This window comes from Phoca vitulina, unplaced genomic scaffold, assembly GCF_004348235.1.
Source record: "Phoca vitulina isolate PV1807 unplaced genomic scaffold, GSC_HSeal_1.0 scaffold56, whole genome shotgun sequence".
Taxonomy (NCBI): Eukaryota; Metazoa; Chordata; class Mammalia; order Carnivora; family Phocidae; genus Phoca; species Phoca vitulina.
Genome location: NW_022589759.1, coordinates 1,023,023 through 1,045,842, shown reverse-complemented (window position 1 = coordinate 1,045,842; position 22,820 = coordinate 1,023,023). Strand labels below are relative to the sequence as shown.

The following is a 22,820-nucleotide window of genomic DNA, read 5'->3' as shown; positions in this document are numbered from 1 at the left end:
CCAGGTCCGCGCGTCACGGCCGCGACGGCGCCGCGCTGACGTCATTAGGGAGCGCCCCGCCCCGCTCGTCACGGCCGCGGCGCCGCGGCGCTGACGTCATAAGCGCGCGCTCCGCCCCCAACCCGCTGGCCACGGCCCCGACGACGTCCCGCTGACGTTATTAGGGCGCGTCTCCCCGCCGCCGGCGCTTATTATCGTGCGACCGGGCGCAGCCATGTGCCAGGTTGGCGAGGACTACGGGGACCCAGCGCCCGAGGGACCGCCGCCACTGCGGCCTGGGTAAGAGCTGGGCGTCCGCACCCGCCCCTCTCCTTCCCGGCGCGGGGCCGGCGGCAAAGCCCTGCCCCGAGGGCCCGGCCCGCGCCTTGCAGTTCGCCCCCGGCGCCGCGCTGCGGGACAGGAGACCGCCGAGGCTGGGGCCCAGAAGCCCCGGGGTCCCGGTGGGGGCTGCACCGTGCTCCGCAGCACCCCGGGGGTGCCTCTCTAGCCGGGGGCGAACACCCCAGGAAGGGGCTGCCTCTGCGCTCTGGCGCTGGTAATTCTTGCAGCTTGGGCCCTCAGTCGAAGAGGAGTCGGCCTCCTGGTCCCTTCCTCCCGCTGCTTCCATCTCTCCCCTCCCGATTCACACAGAGGAGGTTGTTCCTCCAGGCATGCCGGCACTTGAGAGACTGACAGGTGGCCTTTATGTGCTTTCTCGGGTGGTTTAAGCAGACTCAAATCCCCCCACGGCCCTTGTCTTTTTTCGTATCGGTAGTTTGGATAAAACAAAAGCCTTGGTTGGTGTGTGTGCAGCTGCTCGCATGAGCTTCCCATACACCAGTTGGGGTGAGAATCGCAGTGCCACCTCCCCAAAGCCCGCTGGAGGGAGGTCTGCAATCTGTGTTCTACCCTCCCCCCGCCATGTCTCGAAAGGCGAGAACTGAAGTGTGTGAAGTGCACGGAAGGCCTTCCCGTGGTGGTGATTCGAGCAGGAGATGCCTTCTGCAGGTGAGGCCTGGAGGTGGGTGGGAGGTCTGGCTTAGCAGCCAGGCTTGCCCCTCTTCTGTGGCTTTATCTCTTGTTTTGAAGCATGGACTTCTAACATCGCTTCCAGTGACTGGTGCATGTGTGGGGTATTGGGTTTCTGTGTGGGTACGCCGTAATTCTCCCACGGTTCAGCTGTGGATCAGGTGGCAGGAGAGCATCTGATGGCACTTATGGGAAGGTGGCAGAGTGAGGGTGAGGTGAGGTATAGGCAGGATGAGCATTTCGGGGCAGCTGGAACACATTTAGGGGCAGATTAGAGCATCCTGAGATCTTGGGCAGGTGCTCTGGGGATGATTTTTTATTTTTTTTTGTTTTTTGATTTTGTTTTTTAAAGAATTTATTTGGGGGGTGCACAAGCGGCGGAAGGGGCCGAGGGAGAGGAAGAAGCAGGGTCCCAGCTGAACAGGGAGCCTGATACGGGACTTGATACCAAGACCCTGGGATCATGACCTGAGCCGAAGGCAGACGCTTAACTGACTGAGCCACCGAGGCGTCCCCCAGCTTATGTTTTTAAAATAGTCCCCACGAGTCTTGGACACTACTTTCCAGAATGTTCCAAAAGAGAAACTGAAGGGACTGAGGTTTTTTCCCAAAGCTTTCTCCTCCCCAGCCATCTTTTGGGAACACAGTAAACTTGGTGTGTGCTACTGGAATAAACATAGGCAAAGCACCCATTGCTTTAATCTCTCAGAGCATCTGAAGTGATGACTGTTAGGAGAAGAGGCTGCAGCAGCTCCTTCTGGGCTCAGAGCTCCCCCTGCCCGTGGGCAGCCACAGGTTCTTTTTGTGCCCCGAGCAAGCATCTGTGTTTTAGCAGCCTTACCCTCCCCGATGGTGAGTGAGTTCTTGGGACTCGCTGCCTGTGGCTGCTCACCTGGGGTCCTGGCATTTTATTAAACACCACGTTGACCTACTGACCACAAAGGAATGTGGGGTGCTTGGTCAACCCCTCAGACTGGTGCCTGTTCAGTGGGGGGCAGGGGGAATTGTGGACACTGCTGTGTCTTTTTTTTTTTTTTTAAGATTTATTCAGGGGCGGCTCAGTTGGTTAAGCGTCCGACTCTTGTTTTGACTCAGGTCATGATCTCAGGGTCCCGGGATAGAGCCCCACATCGGGCTTTGCGGTCCGCATGGAGTCTGCTTGAGATTTTCTCTCTCTCTGCCTTGCCTCTCTCCTCACACACACAACGTTCTCTTTCTCTTTCTAAAAAATAGATAATTAAGTAAAGGCTTTTAAAAAAAAGATTGTTTTTGAGAAAGGTTTACTTATTCACTTTAAAGGGAAAGAGAGTGTGGGCAAGGGGGCGGGGCACAGAGAATCTCAAGCAGACTCCACGCTAAGCCCAAAGCTTGAGTTGGGGCTTTCTCATGAGATCATGACCTGAGCCGAAACCAAGAGTTGGATGCTTAACTGACTGAGCCACCCAGGCGCCCCTGGTATGTCTTAGTCGGAAAAAGAAAGCAGACTTAGCGGTGCAGCCTCAGGTGTGGGGCAGCTCTCAGGGAGCCGCGTTGCTGTCATCGACCCTGACTTCCCTGCCCGGGTTGCCAGGGAGCTTTTAAATGCAGATGCCTGGGCCTCACTCTGGCACCTTCTGTCCGATGTATTTGGCCTGAGTGATTCTAACCTGTAGCTGAGCCTGAGAATCAGGTGGAAGGATTTTCAGGAATGCGGATTCCCAGGGCCCGCCCTGGAAGTTCTGATTCTGTGGGTTTGAAGAAGCCAGGACTGTGCATTTATTTGCATGAACTTTGTCGAGATGGTAACTTCTTGTCGAGATGGTATCAGCTCGGGAATGGTGTTCTGGGACCCGGGGCACCCCCTGCTGCCTACTCAGTGCTTCCCCCTTCACCCCAAGAGATAGTACTTCTCCCCGTGGGAGTTTTGGAAGGGGCCTTCCACTCTGCTTGAGGGAGGGTCCGGCTGGCCTTGCCCTGCACTTGCCTGTGTCCATCCGTTCTGCCTGCTGGGCCTTCCTGAGTGTTTGGGGGTACAGGGGGGTCCTGGGCTCTGGGCCCCTCAGACATCAGCTCACACTAGTAAGGATTGTTGGGGACCAAGGGGGGGCCTCCCTGTGCAGCACGGGGCTGGTCCTAGGGCAGACACAGCTGGCAAGAACCCCTCAACCCTGGCTTCCGTTGTCAGTTTCTGGGCAGAGCCTCTGTCACGATGCTGCTTTTAAAGATGGACGTTGGTAAGAGAAGGAAGATGGAACCCTGCAGCGTCTCAGGCTGTGTCCCCATCGGGGCCGTGTGGCCACAACTGCTGGTTGTGTGTTGCAGGGACTGTTTCAGGGCCTTCTACATCCACAAGTTCAGAGCCGTGCTTGGGAAGAATCGGTTGATCTTTCCGGGTGAGAAGGTAGTGTGTTGGGGTGACTCTTCTGCGGGGTCCCCAGCTGGGAAGCCCAGCCCCCCTGGGCCCTGGCTCTCAGCCCCGGCCTCCCCTCCCAGTGTCATGCACAGGTGATGGTGGTGGTGGAGAGGGTGGGCTTGCTCATGGGGGAGACGCAGCGCTCTCCAGGGACGTTCCTTCTCCCATAGGTGCTCCTGGCATGGTCTGGGGGGCCTTCATCCAGCTCCATGGTCTGGCAGGTCCTTGAGGTACGTCTCCTAGCGTCTTCCAGGGTCCTGGCTGCTTCCCTGCTGAGTTGCAGAGTTGGGGGCCCAGGACTGAGGGGCTCTTGCCTGCAGCTAGCGAGAGCAGCCCACCCCTAGCTGGGATGCCCGGAGGGTTGTGGGATGTGTATATAGAGGTGCACAGACTGGAAGCTGAGTCCGGAGCACCCAGCTGTGCCCAAGCGTAGGACTATTTGCTGACCACATAGAATCCTAGTCACAGGGAACATGTGGCGGCATGGTGGAGTGTTGCTTGAGGTGTTCCCGAGTTCATGGGCCTCCCCCTGGTCCTGGGTCCAGGACAAAACCTTGAAATACGAGCAGGTGCCTTGGGGAACCCAAAAGGGGTCCAGCCTGGCTGGGGTCGGGCAGCTTCCTTGAGAAGTTTAAGGGGAGATCCAAATGAGCAGTGGGGATGCCAGGGGATGTGAAGTTGGGTGGGGAGGGAGAGCGTACGGGACAGGGTGCTCTCTGGGGAGCTGTGCTCCAGGCTCTCAGCAGCCCACTCACACTGTTGTCCAGCGTGTTGGAGATGGCGAGGGCTTTTCCTGAGGGCCCTGGCTGCCGTGGAGGCCTTGACCTGGCGCTGGGACATACACAGACTCTCTGCATTCCCAGTGAGGGGCACAGATGAGAGAGGGGGTCTGTCCCGGGGGCTCCAGCAAGGTGCTGTTCTGCTCTCACTTCATGGCTCCCTAAGCCTGGCCTGGTATAAGTGCCCACTCCGTTGGCCTTTTGTCCAGCACCTGGAGCCCGTTTCCTCTAACTGATAACACCTTGATGGTAGTCTGTTGTCCTCTTGCACTCAGCAGTCAGAGGTGCTCAGGCAGGCTCCTCTCAGGACATTGCTGGGGGGGCGTCTGGGGGCGGTGGGAGACAGACTGGTGAGGAGCAGGTGTTACTGGGGCGGTGAAGACGCCTAGGCAGCCACTTTGACCACGTCAGGCTGTGTGGCCTCCCCGTGGGGCCTGCTCGGCACTTTGTCTGAGTGGTTTGTCTGTTCCGGGTGGAGACCACCACCCCTTCCTGGAGGACATCAGTTCAGATGGAGAGTGGTTCGTGCCGGGAAGGTGTCCTCTGGCTTCTGACTGTGGGGCTGAGGCCCTGTCCCTTTTCTCTCCAGGGCCTGAGTCGAGATTCCGCCAAAAGACTGCGTTTCGTGCCAGGGGTTGTATACGTCGATGGTACGTGCAGCCATGCCAGCCCCGGCCCCAGCCGCTCAGGAGGAGCCCCACTGAGACAGCTGGTGCTGTGCCCTTGATGAGGCACTTGACCTTAATGAGTTTTTGCAGACAGCACATGGGTCTGGCAACAAAGGCACTGTTGTTGTCTTAGACTTCTGTTAGTCAGGCAGGCGTATGTGCCTAGTGTCCATGGATCAGGGGCCCTGGGTGGGAGAGGCCGGGGCCAGATGCTCCCTGAGATAGGCTCCCAGTTGGGTCTGGGGCACTGGGGTCCGTCACGCCTCCCCCCACCCCTCCCTTGTGCACTGGAGAGAAGCCACTCCCCACTCTGATAATGCTGCCCTCCCTGAGAACAGGTTCGTGTCCTGTGGTTTCCACCAGAAAGCTTCGTAGAGTTGCTCACAGGACATTGGCCTTATCCCATCTTGGGCTCTTCTGTAGTCATGATTGCTTTCTGCCTGCACTTTTTAGAGGGAGCAGCTTGTGGCCAGAGCCGGGAGGACAGAGCAAAAACTCTGTCTGATGTGAAGCTGATCCTACAGACCCTCGGCTTTCCGTGGCACGTTGTCACCTTGGAAGAGGTGGGTGGGCCTGACTGTGAGGGCGGGCCGCCGGGTGCCCACAAGGGCCTGTGCCTACTTGGTGGGGTCAGTTGCGGGCCTCACCCTTGGCCTGTTTGCTCCCGGCACGTGGGGGGCAGACCTGGGCCTTATGCTCTGTCCCTGCCCTGGAAGGTGTTTGCCCTGCCGCCGTCCGTGCTGCGCTGCTCTGCCCAGGAGCCAGTGGGGACTGTGGGGACCTACAAGGTGGCTGTGGACAGTTTCCTTCAGCAGCAGCATACGCTGGGGGCTGAGGGGGTTGGGGGCAGCCCCAGCTCAGCCCAGGGGGAGGCGCAGGCGAGCCAGCCCTGCACCCAGGACCCCCAGGACCTGGCTGGGCCACCCCTGGCTGCCCAGACCGAGGCTCTGTCCCGACTGTTTGACTCCGTGAAGACGTTGACGGCCAAAGAGGAGCTTCTGCAGACCCTGCGGTGAGCCCCCATCCCCACCCCGGCAGCTAGGCCCTGCTTCCAGCCTGCCTGAGACCCTGGGCTCTGCTCTACAGGACCCACCTGATGCTGCACGTGGCCCGGACCCATGGCTACTCCAAGGTGATGACCGGAGACAGCTGTACCCGCTTGGCCATCAAGCTCATGACCAGCCTGGCACTGGGGAGAGGGGCCTTTCTCGCCTGGGACACGGTACGTGGGTATGGGCGTTTCAGGGGCCCCTCTGGCCCACGTCACTTGAAAGTAGTGTCAGGAGTCCGTGCCAGGGTCTCCCCTGTGGCGCAGGGAACGCGGGGCTGTGAGCCCGTGTGCTGGGTGCGGTGATGAATGTGCCCCCACTGCAGGGCTTCTCCGACGAGCGGCACGGTGACGTGGTGGTGGTACGGCCCATGCGTGAGCACACGCTAAAGGAGGTCGCCTTCTACAACCGCCTATTTGCCGTCCCCTCTGTCTTCACGCCAGCCATCGACACCAAGGTGCGTTGCGGGATTATCCAGCGTGGGGTCAGAGGTGGCCAGCACACTCTCAGTGGCCCGAGCTGTGTCCGCACCAGCTCCCTGGGAGCACACGCAGCGCACTCCCCTGCCGAGGAGAGGCAGGCTGGTACTCGGCCAAGGGGGGCTTGCATGGAGGGTGTAACAGCGGGTGTGTTCAGTGACGGGGACACCTCAGATGCGGGTGCTCTGGCTCACTCCAGCCCCGACTTGGCACTCTCAGGGCTGATGGTGTGAAGCCCTGGCCCCCACGCTAGGTGGCTGCTGGGCCAGGCCTGGGGCGCCACTCTTACAGCCCCCCGATTACCCCTAGGCCCCCGAAAAGGCCAGCATGCACCGGCTGGTGGAGGGCTTCCTGCTGCGGCTGCAGGCCCGGTTCCCCTCCACGGTCAGCACCGTGTACAGGTGCGTGCGAGCCAGTGCCACGGCGGGGTGGGCGCGTGGGCGCGGAGCCTCCCCCGGGCGCTTGTGCAGGGTGAAGCCCAGCCTCAGGCTGCCTTGGTGCCCCGTCTCCCACCCCATCAGGACCAGTGAGAAGCTGGTCAAGGCCCCCAGGGACGGCTGTGCCGCTGGCCCCCGCTGCCTGCTCTGTATGTGCTCGCTGGACGTCGACACTGCTGGTCCGTGAGGAGGGGGAGGGGCGCTGGGCAGTGGGAGTTGGGGTCCAGCCCCAGGAGGACCCTCAGCCTGTCTCTGCCTGCAGATAGTGCCACAGCTTTCGGGGCTCAGACCCAGCATTTCTCCCAGAGGCAGCCCTCCACCCCGCCGGCTGGGGCCCCCACGGTGCCTTGCCGTTCTGCAGAGGTGGGCAGGGCCCCAAACTGCTGCCAGGGGACCAGGCCATGCAGGAGGTGAGTCCCTTCCTGGCCCTGCCCTGACCCGTGGTCAGCTCCAGGCCACCGGCCAGGGTAGGTGTGGCACCCTGGGGCCCCGAGCCGCCAGCCAGGCTAGGTGCTCAGGCACAGCTCTGCTCCTCCAGGGAGGACTCGCGAGCCTGTGTCATCGAGCAGCTATGCTACGGCTGCCGCGTGAATATGAAGGATGTGGTGAGTCGTTCTCACTCCTGGGTCGTGACGGGAGGCCCACCCCCCGGGGCTTGGTGCTACGCAGCCCCTTGTCCACGGCCATTCTCTGTTGCAGCCCTCCTTGGACTCCCTGCCACCTTACATCTTGGCCGAGGCCCAACTCCGCAGCCAAAGGTATGGGCTAGCCACATGGCTAGGGGAGCGCCGGAGGGGTCCTTCTGGGCGGTGGCTCCCGCAGGGCAGATTCCCAGTGTACGGCTTTCCCTAGGCCCTCGCCAGAGATCCAGGAGTATCTGCTGGAGAACAGTGACGATGAGGCTCACGCCAGCGGGAGCGGAGCCTGGGGCCCCCCGGAGCAGGAGGGCAACGATGGGCAGACAGCCTGTGATTGTATAAATAAAAACATTTTTAATTAGAAAACCCTACAGTACGCATGGGGAAGGGAAGGCTGGAGCCCCTGGCCCAGTGTGCCGGCTGCACTGGGCCCTGCGCCGGGCCGAGGAGGGCCCCAGCTTCCTTCTGGCAGCAGCGTCAGGGCGTGGCGGCCGGGGTCGGGGTGTCTGCGCTCAGCAGTGTGCTGGGCGGCTCCTTCATGCGTGGGTGCAGGAGCCCCGCTCCTACTCCTTCTCACGGGTCCACTTGATCATCGTTTCTGGCGAGCGGTACAGGAAGATGAGCTTGGCGTAAAGCTCCTCCTCGAGCTCCAGCTCCCGTGTCTCCCGCACCAGGAAGATGTCCTGACAGAGCTTGAGGATGCGGTCCACGCAGGGCAGCTCCTCGAACATGATGGAGTGCGAGATCTCGCTGAAGAAGCTGCGCACAAACTTGCCGATGACCAGCACGATGGACACGTAGAGCCCCATGATCCTGCCAGGCAGGGGCGGGGTGAGGCTGGGGGTGCTGCACCCCGCCCCCCCGCCCTCCTGCCCTCACGTGCAGCACACTCACCCGTAGCCAGCCAGGAAGCCCAGGCTGGGTGGGCTGACCTTGTCACTGAAGATGACCATGGGCAACAGGTTGCACTCAGCCTGGCAGTCCTGCAGCTCGATGACCCACCACTCGAGGAAGCCAGCGGCCCCTGCGCCCACGCGCTCCCTCCGCAGCTGGATGCGCACGCTGAGGTAGTCTTCCTCCTCGTCTGGGGCAGGGGCAGAGTGGGTCAGGGCCACCGCCCGCCCCCCGGGCTGAGGCCGCCCCGCCATCCCCAACACACACACACTCACTGGGCTGCAGCTGCTTCACGGGGTTGGCTTCAGGCCCGTTGGGGGCCCGGATGTACTTGGGGAAGAGGTTGCGGATGACCCTGCAGGGAGAAGGCCGGTGGGTCAGGCCCAGCCGGCCCTCCAGCTGCCTCCCTGCCCCCAGGCCCCAACTCACACGGACTGGTCGGAGGTGCCTTCAAGCAGGCTGGCCAGCTGCCGCCGCTCACTGCTATTGGGGGCCAGGTCCAGGGTGTGCTTCTCGTTGGTGTACTCCACGGTGCCGCCCTTGGCCAGGTCCCTACGTGCCAGGGCACGGTGTGACCCACTGCGGCTGCACCCGCCCCGGGTCCCGCCCCAGCCCAGCACGCACCTCTGGAAGTTCCAGGTGAAGCGCAGGGTGATGTCAGCCGTGCCATTGTACAGCTCCCGCTTCATCTGGGCCCGGCTTGGCGGGCTGATGCGCCACAGCGCCCCGGAACTGCCCTCAATCTGCGCCGTGACGATGTCCTCAGGGCTGTACTGGCTGATGAACTGCATGGCCAGCTGGACCCCAGGCAGCCCTTGAGTGAGGGGCTCCTGGACACCCCCCCCCCCCCAGCCCCTGCTGCTGTCGGGTGGGGCCCACTCACCGGGTTAGGGTCAAAGTGTCTGGACAGCTCCTCGTAGGCCTGCTGTGTGAACGGCACGATGGACGGCTGCTGCGCGCTCATGGTGAACAGGGGCTGCAGGGGTGGGGGTGGCGACTGTGGTGGGGCAGGGAGGCCCCACGGTGCCGAACGCTGGGAAGGGGGGTGGGGTGCAGCCCATGCCCGCCGTCACCTGTTCCAGCGGGCAGACTGGTGGCTCACCTCGTAGCCGCCCAGCTTGAGGGTGACGGTGACATCGATGGGCTGGTTTACAACACCGACCACAGAGCGCACCAGGGACATGAAGAGCAGTGGGAACCAGATGATGGCCACGAGGAAGAGGATGATGAGCCCACCCATGCCGTACTTGACAATCTTCTTCTTCTTCTGCCCCTTGGGCTGGGGGTATTTCTGGGGGGTGGGACATGGCTCAGGGGCTCAGCCCTGCCCGCCCCCTTGCCCCAGGGTGAAGGCGGGCACTGGCCCAGAGCCCCGGAGCCTCACGCAGCCACAGCCTGGGGCCCACCCAGGGGCTCGTGAAGCCAGATTTTAAAGCGTCACAGTTGACTGCAAAGCTCTAGCACTCAAGACGGGGTGGATACGTGAGCACAGAAACCCAACGGCCCAGAACCCAGAATGCGACCCGCCGCCCAGTGAGTGCTGCCAGGATGATTCCATGGGGGGAAGGACCGTCTCTTCAGCGATGCTGCTGGGACAAATGGCTGTCCACATGCCAAAGCAGCAGGACCCCATCTAAGATCTCAATCTGGATTCAATGGAAAATTCTCAGACCTAACGTGGAAAGCATGAGCAATGAGAGAAAAAACACTACGTTATAAAAAAGGAGTTTGTGCTTCAAAAGATGGGATGCTTTCAAGAAAGTGAGGAGATGGGGCGTCTCAGTGGCTCAATCGGTTAAGCGTCTAACTCGGCCTTGGCTCAGGTCGTGAGGTCAGGCCCTGGGTCAGGCTCCGCACTGAGAAGTCTGCTTGAGATTCTCTCCCTCAGCCACTCGCCCTGCTTGTGCTCTACGCCTCTCTCAAATAAATCTTTAAAAAAAAGCGAAGAGACCACGCAGAGAATGGAAGCTATCTGCAAATCCTATGTGATAAGGGTTTAGTGTCCAGAATGCAGAAAGAATTCTTAAAGAGAACAAGCAAGCCAAGGACAAAAGGGGCAAAGCAGATCGCCGACAAGCACACGAAACGATCATCGCCATCATCCATCAGGGAAACGCAAATCAAAACCCCCTTGAGTCATGGGCACCGGCGGGGATGGGGGAGGGGGCAGCCGCTGCGGACAGCAGGGGCAGTCCCCACGAGGCGAGACCAGGAGCTGCCCCCGACGCGGCCCCCCGCAGCGTGTGTCCATAGCAGGGCGCGTTGCAATGAACAGGAGGAACCAGCCCGCTGTGCAGGGCTGTTTGTAACCGCTGGGTATATGTACGGTGGCACAATCACACAAAGGAACGCTCCTCAGCCACAAAACCCTCACTTCTGACACAGGCCACATGGACTAGCCTTGAAACTGCAGAATGAAAGAAGCCAGACGCGGGCCACGCAGCATGTGACGGCGTGGACACCAACTTCCAGAACAGACAAGTCTGTGCAGAGTCGGGGGGCTGGGGGGTCTCTGCAGAGCGTGAGCGTATCTTAGACCTGCCTGGTGATAGTGGCCAGCTCTGTGACGACGCCAGGAGTCTCTGAACTCTACCCGTGCACAGGGGGGCCCTGTTTCCGTTACCTCCCACTGCAGCCGCTCACACAGAAAACCCAGCTGACCTCCGCTGCCCCAGCTCCCAGCCCTCATGCCCGTGAGCCAAGCAGTCAAGCCTCCTGGGCCGGGCATGCACTCAGGCCCGCTCTGCCAGCTACCCGCCGACGGCCACATTCACGGCACTGTCCCCGCCGCCCCCCCCGGGGGACCGCCAGCACCACCTGGCTCTCTCATGGCCCATCTGCCCCACTCCCCGCCTGAGCCAGGCACCTTCTCAGTCTCGCGGCTGCACTTGATGATGAAGATGTTGGCGTAGATGTCCTCCACGCACATCCAGCTGGACAGGGACAGCGTGGTGTCTGTCCACACCCAGTCCATCACGGCCCGAAGCTCCACCAGGAATGGCACAAGGCGGAACCTGCCCGAGGCGGGGAGCCCGTCAGGAGGGCCCGTGGGTGGCAGCCTGGCTCCTGGCGCCCCGGGCCGGCCTGCACTCACCCCTGGAAGAGGAAGAGGTTCAGGTGGTTGTACTTCTTGGTGAGGAAGTTGCCAAGGATGCGGGTGGGGTATCCACAGCGGATCTGGTAGGCAGACAGGGCGAAGTAGATGCACTTGACGAAGTACCACAGCTGGGCCACTGCGTTCTGGCTGAACATCCTGGGGGGACAGGAAGGCCGGTTCAGGGCACCCTGCCCGAGGCTAGAGCCCCAAGGTCCCTGGGGCCAGACACCCACCTCTCGGTGACGGCGGGCAGAATGAAGAACATCCAGAGGTGGATGGCCAGCACCAGGACGACCTGGAAGGCCAGCTTGCCCAGCACGGTCTTGCGGAGGTAGAGGGCACGGTCGATGACCATGGTGCTGAACTGGATGAGCAGCATGACCAGGAAGGCCTCTGGCACCTGGTCGTCCGACAGCGAGGACGTGATGTCTGTAGCTGCCGAGTGTTTCTGTGCCGGGAGAGCAGAGGTCAGGGGGCAGCTGGGGGCAGGCAGCAGGGTGGCCGCCGGGCTCTGCGCTCACCCCAAAGGCCCAGAAGCCGAAAATGATGATGATGAAGTCGACCACGTCGGCCAGAAACATGAGCGCGTAGACGTCGGTGGCCGCACGGTACTTGGTGTGCAGGATATCGTGGAAGAAGCGCCGCAGGGGCCGGTACACGCTCCGCGCCCTGTGGGTGAGGGCGGGTGGGCAGGGGGCTCAGCGCCTGCCTCGGCTGCTCCCACCCGCCCTCGCCCGGGAGCAGCCAGCAGTCACGCACATGGCCAGGCAGAAGCTCTGCAGTCGGAGCCCCACGGCTGTCACTCTTTCCCGGGGGCGACTCCACTTCTCTCTCCCAGAGGCGGCCGTCACACCTTCTGTGGGGGGCAGCCACTGCTGACCGGAGCCCCGGAGAGCTGAGTGCAGCTCGGACTCCAACCAGCCCGAGACCCCCTCCCACCGGGGGCTGGCATCAGCCCAGCTCACAGACCAGCAGGCTGAGCATGGGGACCTCTGCAGGTCACGGGCAGTGGGCCGGCTGGGGCAGCGGGGACCCGGGTGGGCTGGGGTGGCTGTGCACGGACAGGGCCGTCGTACCAGCGGATGCGGGTTCTACGGGCTCCGTGCTCTCCCTCCTTGTCTTCCTGAACCGCAGGCTGATACGCTTCATGTCTCGGGGCTTGAGCTCCACAGGAGGCTCTGCGGGCCCGTCCCCTGCTTCTGCCGGGATGTGGTCCTGGGTGAGGGCCCCGGCCACCGCTGGCTCTCCCTGGGGCCCCGTGTCCGCCTCAGTCTGGGGTCCCAGCGGTGCCCGCTCCTCCTCAAACCCCTTCTTCCCACTGCCCCGGTCCTGCTCCTTGGAGAGCTGGCTCTCTTCATGGTCCCAGAGGCCGTAGCACTGCAGAGGGAAGGAGGGAAGGAGGTGAGGAGCCCGGCGTGGCCACACAGGCAAGATGGCCAGGCCCACCCTGGAACCCACGACGTCCAGCCTTGCCTCTTGCAGCTGGGCAGCCGGCGGGTGGGGCGTGTGCAGGGAGGTGCCTGCCTGCTGCCCGCCGGCCCAGGCCCGGTGGACTCACCAGCAGCTGCGAGCGGTGGAAGAAAAGGGCCATGAGCTGCACCAGGTCGTACTTGATGTAGCTGTCCGTCTTCTCCAAGCCCAGGATGCGCGGCGGGAAGTACGGCTTGTTCTCGTAGCGCCGCAGCACGGCGTGCATGTTCCAGGGGAAGAAGCCAAACTGGAACAGGTACTTGGTGACCACGGACACCTGTGGGAGAGGGGGCTCAGCATGGAGGGCCAGGCCCCGCCCCCTCCCGCCCCGGCCGCGGCCCACCTCAGTGAAGACGATGGCCGTCATCCAGAAGCGCTTGCTGGGCCTCGGGATGGACAGCATCGCCCACAGGAAGACGAGCACGGGCAGCACCAGGGAGGTGGCCGAGGCGGTGACCATGTGGTTGAGGATGATGATGAAGTAGCAGAGCAGCTCCGAGTGGGCCGCCACGCACTGGTAGGCGGCCTGCAGCAGCCGCATGACCCGGCCCTGCCCAGCTTCGAACTGCGCGGCCTCCTCCAGCTCCTCGATGCGCTGCTGCCTGTGGGGAGCCGCGCCCACACCCTTCTCAGCACCGGGCCTGGCTCCGAGGGGGCGCCGCCCCTCCCCGCCGCCCACCCCGCCCCCCGACCTGGTCAGCAGCTCGCTGGCCGTGCGCATCCGGGTCGCGGCGCCGGCAGGAAGCTCCCGGGAGCTGTGCGGGGAGGCCCCAGGCTCGGTGGCCAGCTCGCCGCCGCCACTGCCGCGGGTGTGGTACCCCGTGCCCAGCGGGCCGCCGAGGTCCTCCGTCGTCGTGCGCAGCGGCTCCTCGGCCCCCGGCCCGCTGTGGGAAGGCAGGCTGTCACCGAGGCAGCCTGCTCTCTGCTCTGCCCAGGCTCTGGGGCTGGAGGGGCCTCCCGGGCCCCGGCGGACAAGGGGCCAGCAGGCCACGCACCCCCTGGTCTGCGTACCCTGTGCGCGCCGCCAGCCCGCACCTACCTCAAAGCTGTACTCGGTGCGTCTTGGGCCCCCGAGGGGCCTGGAGGTGTGGCCTCGGCCTCGCTGCTGTACATCTGCTCCACCCAGCTGCGGGGCGCCTCTCTGCCCTGCACAGAGGGGGGGCTCAGGCCGCGGTTCCCCGGGGCGCTGGCGGGGTGGGCGGCGGGGGGCGGGGCATGCACACTCACCCCACTCAGCCCCTGCTTGCACAGGTAGCGCTCGGCACGCAGCACGTCGCTCATGGCACGGTGGTGCCGTGTGAAGGCGAGCAGCCAGTCCGTCAGCCCATCCAGCAGCGCCCGCCCCAGCACCCACAGAAACTGCACGGTGCTCAGCACGCGCTGCATCACGTGGCCGGGGCCTGTGGGGCGGGCGGGGGGCAGGACGCTGCAGAGGCTGCCCCAGGAGGCCCCCAGCCCCCCAGGCCCCGGGGCGCACATACCAGCTGCCACTGCCTCGTCCGGGCCGTCCGCCGACTCTGCCCCCTGGCCTGGGCCGCCTCCTGGGCACGGGGTGCTGATCAGCCCCTGCAGCCCCGCGCGCCCGCCCCCACCCCGCACGCGGCCAGCGCACCTGTGGGCAGCTGCTCCGTCCCTTCCTGCCTCGCCTGGTCCTCCCGCTGCTGCCTCAGCACCGTCTGCGCGTTGGTCACCCACGCGTGGTAGGCCATCTGTGGACCGGGTCCTCGCGTTAGCGCCCCACCGCCCCGGACGGCACATCCCGGTCAGCCCACCTGCCAGCTCCCGAGGACGAGGCTGGGATCAGGCTGCCCCTGGGGGCCTTCAGCTGGCTCCCTGCTTCGGGGCAGCACCCGGGTCCCGTGGGACTGTGGCGGGAAGGCAGGGCAAACCGCCCGCCCGCGCACACGGCTGTCACTCCCTGAGAACTCCAGGCCCAGAGACAGGCAAGAGGCTCCTGGCCCGTCCTTTTTCTAGCAAACACGCGTGACCCTTCTCCAAGGCCAGGCCACTGGTGGCCACTCAGGCCTGGACGGTCGGAGTGCTGACCTCAGGAGGCGGTGGACAGGGGCACATAGCTGCCCACGACCTGCGCCTCCTACAGCCTGCCTGCCCACCTGACCAGTGGGCTCTGGGGGTCTGAATGGATCTGGGCAGGCTGGCCAGAGCGTGTGTCTCTGCACAGGCGCCCGTGGACAGGGGAAGGCAGGGCACCCTCCCGCCTCACCTGGAAGGCACTCTGTGCCGATGGCCTGGGGTCCTCGGGCACGGCCTCCTCCTCCTCCTCACTGTCCGACTCGAACAGGAAGTAGTCCCCCGAGTGGATGACTGCGGGCAGGGCGGGGCTGAGGACCGTCCTCCCCAGGGGAGGGCCTGGCCTCCACACCCCCACACCCACAAGCCTCTCAGCTTCGTTTCTTCAGTTTGGGGTGGGCCCAAGACAGGCGTGTGGGTTCCCTCAGCATCCCGTGACCCATGGGTAGAGGCCTGCGTGTCCCTCCCCACCCTCAGGGACAGCCCATGCGGGCTGGGGTCGGCGGAATGGGGGACAGGCCAGAGTACTGACACGAGACCAGACAGGACGAGAGGAACACAAGGGCAGGCTGGGGATCAGCGCTGAACACCCAGACTTGTGCGTCTGAGAGTCCGAACGACGGGAGGAGAGCGCAGAGCCTGCCGTGGGGACCTGGTTCAATCAAGGCTGGGGTGAGGTCTGAGGGAAAGGCCGGGGGCACAGCCAGAGGTGCGCACAGAGCAAGCTCCCTCGCCCAGAAGGCAGACAGCAGCTGAGAAAGGAGGGGCCCGGGCACAGCGGCCGCGGCAGGCCAGGCTAGGGTGGTACCTGTGGCGTGGTCCAGCCAGGGCTGCCACCACTGTCTCCGTGGGGAGGAGCCCCCTGGACTGCCAGGCCCTGTGGAGGGGCGGACGTGAGCCAGCAGGGAGGGGCACGGGGAGGGCGAGGGCAGCCCCCTGACGGAGACCACCTCTGTGCGGACGGGGGGGCCTCGCTGTGCTGCGGGGAGCAGCGGACAGCCCACAAGTGCACGCAGACAGTGGCGGGCTAGCCACAGAGCCTGCAGGGACACGGGGACCACATGGCACGGGACAGATGGGCGGGAAGGCCTGTGGACAGCACGTGGCACGGACACGCCAGGACCCGGGAGCCCTTCCACCCCCTGCCTACTCACCTGGCTCCTGGGTGGGGTCTGGGGGGTCCTGGGAGTGACTGTGGCCCGCCCGGCCCTGCCTGTGCTTTTCCTGCTTGGCACGGATTCGCTCCATCCTGGGGGGCGGGGGTGGGGTGGCCCTGAGCACCGAGCTGAGGACGACAGCTGGTGAGGAGGGCCCGGGGTCCCCGCCCCGGATGCCACCTACTGCCTTTTCAGCTGGGCCAGGGACTTCTCCTCGGCCTTGCGGTGGAGGTCGATGCTTTTGAGGTTGGCGGCGTTGTACAGAGCGAAGCCCCTGTGGGGAGGTGTCACCCCGGGGCCGCTGAGCTCCAGCTCCCCGGCTCCTGCACCTGGGGGCTCGGCCCCAGCTGACTGCCCCCTTGCCCCGTGCTGGGATCAGGAGGAGGAGACCCTCCCGCCGCCTCCAGGCTCACGGAGAGTGACAACACGCAGCGGAAGAGGCGTCAGCGGGCAGGAGCCGGGCCCCCTGCGGCAGCGCGCGGGCGGGAACGGACGGGCCCGGCAGCGGCAGAGCCGGCCGAGATGAGGCGCTCGGCCCGAGGAGGTCGCGAGCGACGTGCGGCGCTGGAGCGGGGACACGGGGCCCTGGGCACCCGGGCGGGGCTGACCTGGAGGCCTGCAGGGCGGTGGCCTGGAGCTCGGCGCGCACGTGCAGGAAGTAGCGGCTGAGGAAGACGCGGCGCTGCAGCAGCAGGAACAGGAAGCAGACGCTGTCCCAGAGCACGCCGGCCTCCTCCACGGGCAGCAGGCAGTCCCGGTCCCTGCTCAGCATCTCCTTCGCTGTGGGATGGTCCGGCTCAGGGCAGGGGCCCCAGGAGCAGCGCGCGTCCCTGGGCCCGGCCCACAGCGCGCCCCCCGCCTACTCACGGTCGTAGTAGCCTTTGACGGTGCACACGAGGCTGAAAAGCTGGATGACCCAGCAGAAGCTGCTCTGCATCTGCTCCACGAACACGCAGGACAGGAGCTGGGGCAGGAAGAAGGTCAGCCTGGGGCCGGAGGGGCGGGGGGCGGGGCCCGGGGCCGGCGGGGCGCGGGGCGGGGCCTGGATGGGCGGGGCCGGGGAGACCACGCGGGGGCGGGGCCTGGGTGGGCGGGGCCAGGGCCGGGGAGACCACGCGGGGGCGGGGCCTGGGTGGGCGGGGCCGGGGGCCGGGGCGGAGCCGGGCTCACTGAGAGCATGTTCTTGGAGATGATGACGGTGACGTTGTACAGGATGAGGCAGTCCCACAGCACGAGGCGGGTGCGCGTGTGCTTCTGCAACAGGCTGGTGCCGAAGAGCAGCAGGTAGAAGCAGGCCAGCAGGTAGCCCAGCCCGAAGATGCTGATGCGCGTGGCCCCCGTGACAAACACCACCACCAGCACCAGCCAGAAGAGGTAGCGGAAGACAGCCACCTTCAGCATGTCGAGGTAGGACCTGTCAGACAGGCCGTCACTGCAGGGACCGGGCAGCCCCCGCCCCCTCCCGGCGCCCCGGACCAGGGACGCCGGCGGAACGCGCCCCCGCGGCCAGGTCAGCGTCTGCCCCTCCTCCTGGGCGCAGGCGTGCTGCTGGGAGCACCCGCCCCGGGCTCGTGTGCCCAGCCCGCAGACCAGCGCTTCTGCAGCGCCCAGGACCCACCTGCAGTAGATGAAGTTGGGCACGGCGCTGGGCTCGCCCAGCTGCAGCTCCAGGTGGTCAGTGTTGAGGCCGGCCATGAGCTGCCACTCCTCCGTGCGCTCGGCGGAGAACACCTGCCACTGCTGGGAGGCACACAGCAGCAACAGGAAGTCACCTGTGGGCACACGGGAGACGGCTGGCCACGCGAGTGCAGCGCTCGGCAGCCCGGGCCGGGGGGAAGCACCGCTGTGTGTCTGCGGGGGCCCGCCGTGGGAACCACGGATGTCCACACGTGAGCATGGACAGCGGGGGACGTGCCTGTCCGTGGGTACCTGTCTGCCCGTGCCGCGGGGGCACCCCCCCCACAGCCGCACGCACACCTGCGTCCACACAAGGGGCCCTGCTGGTGTCCACCCCGTGCGCACACCTGCGAGCAGATGGAGGTGTGTGTGGCTGCGCGTACACACGGGAGGTGGGCCTGTCTCGGGAAACATGCCCAGAGAACTGGACACCGTCATGGGGCAAGGCCCCTCTGGGGACCCACAGGGCTGGCCGGCCAGGGAGGCCCAGACACCGTGCCCCTTGCTGGTGGAGGCAGGCCTCCGCTCAAGGGCTGTCCGTCCCCACGCAAAACCTCAGTGCCCTCCCATGAGGCTGGCAGGCGGTGCGTGGGGGGCCGGGCCACAGGCACTCACTGATGAGGTTGGTGGAGTTGGGGGTTCTGAAGAAGTCGGGCAGGTACAGCCACTTGATGAGTGCCGAGTTCATGGGGATGGCCTGGCCCCAGCGCCACGGGTAGTCTGTGGGTGCGGGGTGTGCGTTAGGACCCCACCTGCAGGCCCACAGCCTCCGGGTTCACAGGCCTCATTCTTGCACCCACTTGTGCATTCACACGGTCTCAGAAACACCCCACCTCCTGTTCAGAGCACACAGGCCAGAGATTCTAGCGCATTCTTCAGGCATCAACTGGCCCAGGCCCCATGCAAGGACCTAAGAGCCAGCCCGGGGAGTCACAGGTGGGCAGGCCTGCTTTGGGGGTGGTCACGGCATGGAGGGCCCCAAATGAGGCTTTGTCATGCACCTACCAGCCAAGACAAAATACCAGTGAGGATGCAGACACCACAAACACCAGTGAGGATGCAGAAAAGCCAGGTCCCACGTCCATCCCTGGCAGGAACGTCAACGACCAGCTCTGCACACGAGTCCCCGAGAAGCGAGAACTATGCCCACACAGAAGCCTGTGGCTGGACGCCCCCGACAGTGTCTCTGCAGAGAGCCCCATGCCAGCAACAACCTGCACCTGCCAGGGGCCAGAGATGACAGAGCTACGTCCGTCCAGCACAGACAGTCCTCAGCGGGGGAGAGCACCAGACACCAACGCCCATGGCCGCCCAGACGCACCCCAGCTACATTCGCCGAGTGAAACAAGCCAGCCCCGAGGCGCCCTGGGGCACAATTCTAGCTCCGTGACATTGGGGACGGACACCTGTGGTTGCCCAAGCGGGGGGCGGGCAGGCTGCAAGGGGCCCACACGGCCCCAAGCTCAGGGTGCTGGAGAGGCCTTAGGGAACCGCCAGAGAATGAACTTGACCACATTATTAACTCCAGAAAGTACATGGATGCTGGGGACCCAGGATGGGGCACAGACTGCGGGTCCACCTGGACGACCCGTGTGTGGCAGACCCCCTAGGAATGGGGAAGAGCAGAGCCCACCCACGCCGCTTTGGAAAACAGTGTTTTGCCTGAAGAAAAGCACCCGAAGCAGCAAGCACACCCTGGGCCCAGATCTCGTTTCTCCATTTCAGCCTGCGGGGACAGGAAGGGGCGCTCCACGGGGCGGGGAGGACTCCCCGGCTGGGCGGAGGGCGCAGGCTGAGGCAGGGGCGTCTACAGGCGCAGTGTGGGCATGCTCGGAAGGCGGTGGGCCCGCGACGGCCCAGGGCTCCTGGGGCCAACACAGCAACCGTGTGAACAACAAAGCAGCAGCACCCCGTGTCCACAGGAAAGAGCAAGCGGACACGTCAGCGGGGGACAGAGGACCAGTAACTGTAGAACCAGCAAGTCACCACTAGAAAACCCAGCAAATGGCCCCCACGGACAGGACCCTCCGATGGAGGCTGGAAGCAGCCCGAGACGTCCGGGAGGAACAGCACGTTCGCAGAGCTCAGGGGAGACCCACAGTCGGCACTGCCCCCGAGGGACAGGGAGCGGCCCCCGAGCAGAGACACGCCAGCCCCGCGGAGCAGGACGCTTCCCGGCTGCGGCGTTCCCGCCAGAAGGGTGACTTCACCTGGCCTAACAGACACCAGACTATCCCCAACTGAGGGACACAGCCCAGGCTCCTCAAAAGCTCCAAGGTCCTAAAAGGCAAATCACGGAGCTGAGCCGGCACCGAGGAGACGGCACGACGGGAGGTGGCGCGGGGACCGCACTGTGGTTCACGCCCCGGCTGACTCGGGGGAGCTGCGCGAAGGGCATCCGGGAAGGTCCTACTTCAGCAATTCTGCGTAACAAGGTCCAAAACAGCCCCCGAAACAGGAGTGAAGGACAGACGCAAGGACAGGGAGTCCGGAATGTGTCTGGCTGAAGAGCTGGCCTCAAGGTCACGTGCCGTGGGGTCGGTTTCTGAGACACCCGGAAACGGTCCGGCCAGCGGTTGCCGCGTGGGGCAGGGAGCCGGGGTGCGAGCGCCCCCATGTGACTCGCCAACGGCCTCACGCGCCCACAGGCCCGCGGGGCAGCCTCGAGGAGCCGGGGGGGGGGGGGGGGGGGGGGGGGGGGGGGGGCTGCCGTTCGGAAAGCAGCAGAGCGGGGAGAAAGCCGGGCACTTCTCCACACGCCGGCCGACTGACAAGTGCGCCAGAAACAGCCGAGAACGCCGGCCCCACGAGTCCCGCCCGCGGCCCGCTCAGGAGGCCCTGCTCGCGGACACCGCGCTCGCCGATGGCGCAGGAAGCAGCGGTCCCTCCGCTGGGGGGCTGGGGACACTGGAGGTGCAGGCCACGCCAAGGACGCCGTACCGCCACGCACCGCGGCAAACCCACGGGCCCGCTCCAGAGACCACCCGGAGAGAGCCAGGGGCAGAGCGCCGCCAGGGGCACCCCAGGGGACGAGGCCAGACCTGGGGGTTGTGCAGGACGGCCGGCCGCGTGCGGCCCCCCCCCCTCCCCGCCCAGGCGCCCGCCCTCGGAGACTCTGGTGTGGCCCCCGGGGGCGCGCAGCCGCCGCCCGCTCACCGATGCACAGGGCGGGGGGGATGCCCAGGCAGAGCAGGTACTGATAGAGCAGGAAGAGCGCCAGGAAGAGGCAGTAGTTGGGCCAGAGGCGGGCGATGGCTGCACGGCGCCGGCGGGTGAGGATAAGCACCAGCCAGCAGCCGTGCAGGATGACCATGAAGTTCATGCGCTGCCCAATCACGTTCACGGCCATCAGGAAGCAGATCTGGGGGTGGCAGAGGACGGGGCGCGCAGTGAGCTGCCCGCTTCCGGGCAGACTGGGAGGTCGGGCGGGCTCCGAGCAGTGGGGGCAGCAGCCCAGCTCACCACGGCCCACACCGTCCTCGTGGAAGCGTGGAGAGGCCGGACACGCCTCCACCGTGGGGGCGGCAGGGGGAGCCACGGCTCAGGGGCTTCCAAGCACAGTGGACCTGTGACCCGGTCTCCGGCCGGGGTCCCAGACCCCCACAGCCCTTACTCTGCGAGGGCAGGCCGACTGAGCCCGGGAGGTCCAGCCCCTCGGAGGTCCTTCCCCTGTGCGCCCCGCCCCCCCAGGTGGCCCTCAAGGGCCTGCACACTGCTGATGTCCAGCAAAGGCCACACAGAGGGTGACATGGCCCTCCCGTCCTGCCCAGGGAAGGGGTGAGGGTTGACGCTGGGCCTCACCTCTAGGCCAAATTTGTAGAAAAAGAAGTTGACAAAGTACTTGAGGCAGCTGAGCAGGTCCTGGTCCAGCCGCTGGCGGGTGCCATCGGCGCAGACGGCCTGGGCGGGCAGCGGGCCCAGCTGGTGCTGCCGGCGGTGGTGTTCCTGGCGCCGGTACACGATGGCCTCGAACACCAGCAGCAGCAGGACCTGTAGGTGGTTCTGGGGAGGGGGGCGCGGTCACGCTCCACCCCCCTCCCCCGCCCAGCCCCACGACCCTGCGGCCCCTTGCTCACCTGGACGTAGCCTAGGTTTGGGAAGCCCTTCCGCACCCCAAACCAGTTGGCAGGGTCGACGGGCCCCCGGTACAGCAAGGACTGCTTGATCTCCGCCTTCTGCAGGTTGGTGCTGTTCAGGAGGGGCTGGGGAAATGGAGAATCAGCACGTGCTCCCCGCGCCCCCCGGTAGCTAGACTGTGGCCCCAGGACGGCCCGCCCTACCCGGCCCCCCCTACATCAGCCACAGCTCCGGACAGGTCCAGGCCAGACCCCAGCGACCCCCCACCAGGGATGCATGTGGACTGTCAGCCTCTGACCGACCCTGACGGGGAAAGGCCAGCATGTCTGGGCACGAGGCGGCCACAGACTGGGGCAGGGCAACAGAGAGGAGGGCCCCCGCCTCTGTCCCCACCACCCTGAGCTGAAGAGCCGTCACCGTGGAGCCCTGAGGTACGGGCGCCTGGCCGTACCTCGGTGCAGTTGCTGGAGTACTCGTGGGGGTTGACGACCTTGAGCTGGTAGAGCATCTTGCACACGATGATGATGCAGGTCCACACGGTGGACAGGCAGGAGGCCATGGGCCGGAAGCGGGGGTAGGGCAGGGCGAAGGCCCAGAGCACCACCAGCAGCAGGTTCAGCACCGACACCTGGGAGGTGGGGGCAGGCTGGGGCGGGCGCAGCGGCACCTCCCGGGGGCCCCGCGACCTGCCGCCCCGGGGTGCCCCCCCGGGAGGCCAGCAGCTGCGTGCCAAGCGGCCCTGCTGCAAACGGGGGCGCGGTGTCCGCCCCGCCCTCACCTCCTTCAGGGCCACCCACACGGTGTACAGGGCCACCAGCTTGAAGACATGCAGCTCCAGCAGACGCCGCACCAACACCTGCACGCGGGTGAGGACGTCCGAGAAGCCGGAGGCCAGGTCCAGCAGCCGTTCGGCCACCAGGCCCCACTTGCTGGCTGCAGCCGAGGGGGAGGCGCCGTGAGGAAGAGG

At 65.2% G+C, this 22,820-nt stretch overlaps 2 protein-coding genes across 3 annotated transcripts in view; one reads left to right on the top strand and one right to left on the bottom strand.

Annotated features, from left to right (window-relative positions):
- The first annotated feature begins 161 nt into the window (after nt 1–161).
- CTU2 (cytosolic thiouridylase subunit 2) lies at nt 162–7,812 on the top strand. Of its 2 annotated transcripts, XM_032389828.1 has the most exons (16): nt 196–279; nt 913–987; nt 3,173–3,221; nt 3,310–3,388; nt 3,571–3,630; nt 4,769–4,829; nt 5,301–5,410; nt 5,564–5,859; nt 5,934–6,069; nt 6,222–6,353; nt 6,685–6,776; nt 6,897–6,991; nt 7,075–7,222; nt 7,351–7,417; nt 7,512–7,570; nt 7,665–7,812. In XM_032389828.1, exons 2-16 carry the CDS (start codon nt 975–977, stop codon nt 7,810–7,812), a joined length of 1,545 nt encoding a protein of 514 aa, XP_032245719.1. In that variant the 5' UTR covers nt 196–279; nt 913–974. The 2 variants fall into 2 exon arrangements, with proteins under 2 accessions (XP_032245717.1, XP_032245719.1); XM_032389826.1 differs by lacking the exon at nt 3,173–3,221 and having other exon boundaries at nt 162–279.
- Nucleotides 7,782–22,820, bottom strand: part of PIEZO1 (piezo type mechanosensitive ion channel component 1) — a 27,584-nt gene continuing 12,545 nt past the window's right edge. Inside the window, exons 17-50 of the mRNA XM_032389796.1 lie at nt 22,632–22,786; nt 22,305–22,481; nt 21,853–21,978; nt 21,578–21,778; nt 20,933–21,137; nt 18,392–18,496; nt 17,718–17,871; nt 17,270–17,513; nt 16,967–17,063; nt 16,708–16,879; nt 16,284–16,373; nt 16,097–16,191; nt 15,751–15,819; nt 15,136–15,236; nt 14,524–14,620; nt 14,393–14,452; nt 14,139–14,311; nt 13,951–14,057; nt 13,604–13,795; nt 13,255–13,513; nt 13,000–13,188; nt 12,525–12,818; nt 12,201–12,493; nt 11,963–12,110; nt 11,675–11,889; nt 11,439–11,597; nt 11,211–11,358; nt 9,447–9,635; nt 9,228–9,320; nt 8,969–9,141; nt 8,774–8,896; nt 8,620–8,699; nt 8,345–8,534; nt 7,782–8,263 (exon numbers count right to left, since the gene is read on the bottom strand). Of these exons, the coding sequence (XP_032245687.1) occupies nt 8,014–8,263; nt 8,345–8,534; nt 8,620–8,699; nt 8,774–8,896; nt 8,969–9,141; nt 9,228–9,320; nt 9,447–9,635; nt 11,211–11,358; nt 11,439–11,597; nt 11,675–11,889; nt 11,963–12,110; nt 12,201–12,493; nt 12,525–12,818; nt 13,000–13,188; nt 13,255–13,513; nt 13,604–13,795; nt 13,951–14,057; nt 14,139–14,311; nt 14,393–14,452; nt 14,524–14,620; nt 15,136–15,236; nt 15,751–15,819; nt 16,097–16,191; nt 16,284–16,373; nt 16,708–16,879; nt 16,967–17,063; nt 17,270–17,513; nt 17,718–17,871; nt 18,392–18,496; nt 20,933–21,137; nt 21,578–21,778; nt 21,853–21,978; nt 22,305–22,481; nt 22,632–22,786 (5,423 nt within the window). The 3' untranslated portion in view covers nt 7,782–8,013. The remainder of the gene's footprint in view (nt 8,264–8,344; nt 8,535–8,619; nt 8,700–8,773; nt 8,897–8,968; nt 9,142–9,227; nt 9,321–9,446; nt 9,636–11,210; nt 11,359–11,438; nt 11,598–11,674; nt 11,890–11,962; nt 12,111–12,200; nt 12,494–12,524; nt 12,819–12,999; nt 13,189–13,254; nt 13,514–13,603; nt 13,796–13,950; nt 14,058–14,138; nt 14,312–14,392; nt 14,453–14,523; nt 14,621–15,135; nt 15,237–15,750; nt 15,820–16,096; nt 16,192–16,283; nt 16,374–16,707; nt 16,880–16,966; nt 17,064–17,269; nt 17,514–17,717; nt 17,872–18,391; nt 18,497–20,932; nt 21,138–21,577; nt 21,779–21,852; nt 21,979–22,304; nt 22,482–22,631; nt 22,787–22,820) is intronic.

What these genes read in the sequence shown, in the direction of transcription:
- CTU2 (XM_032389826.1), top strand. Translation starts at nt 215, where the DNA reads ATGTGCCAGGTTGGCGAGGACTACGGGGACCCAGCGCCCGAGGGACCG. An exon ending in TGATCTTTCCGGGTGAGAAG is followed by an intron (nt 3,389 to 3,570) that starts GTAGTGTGTTGG and finishes CTTCTCCCATAG; the next exon opens with GTGCTCCTGGCATGGTCTGG. An exon ending in CGCCAGCCATCGACACCAAG is followed by an intron (nt 6,354 to 6,684) that starts GTGCGTTGCGGG and finishes GATTACCCCTAG; the next exon opens with GCCCCCGAAAAGGCCAGCAT.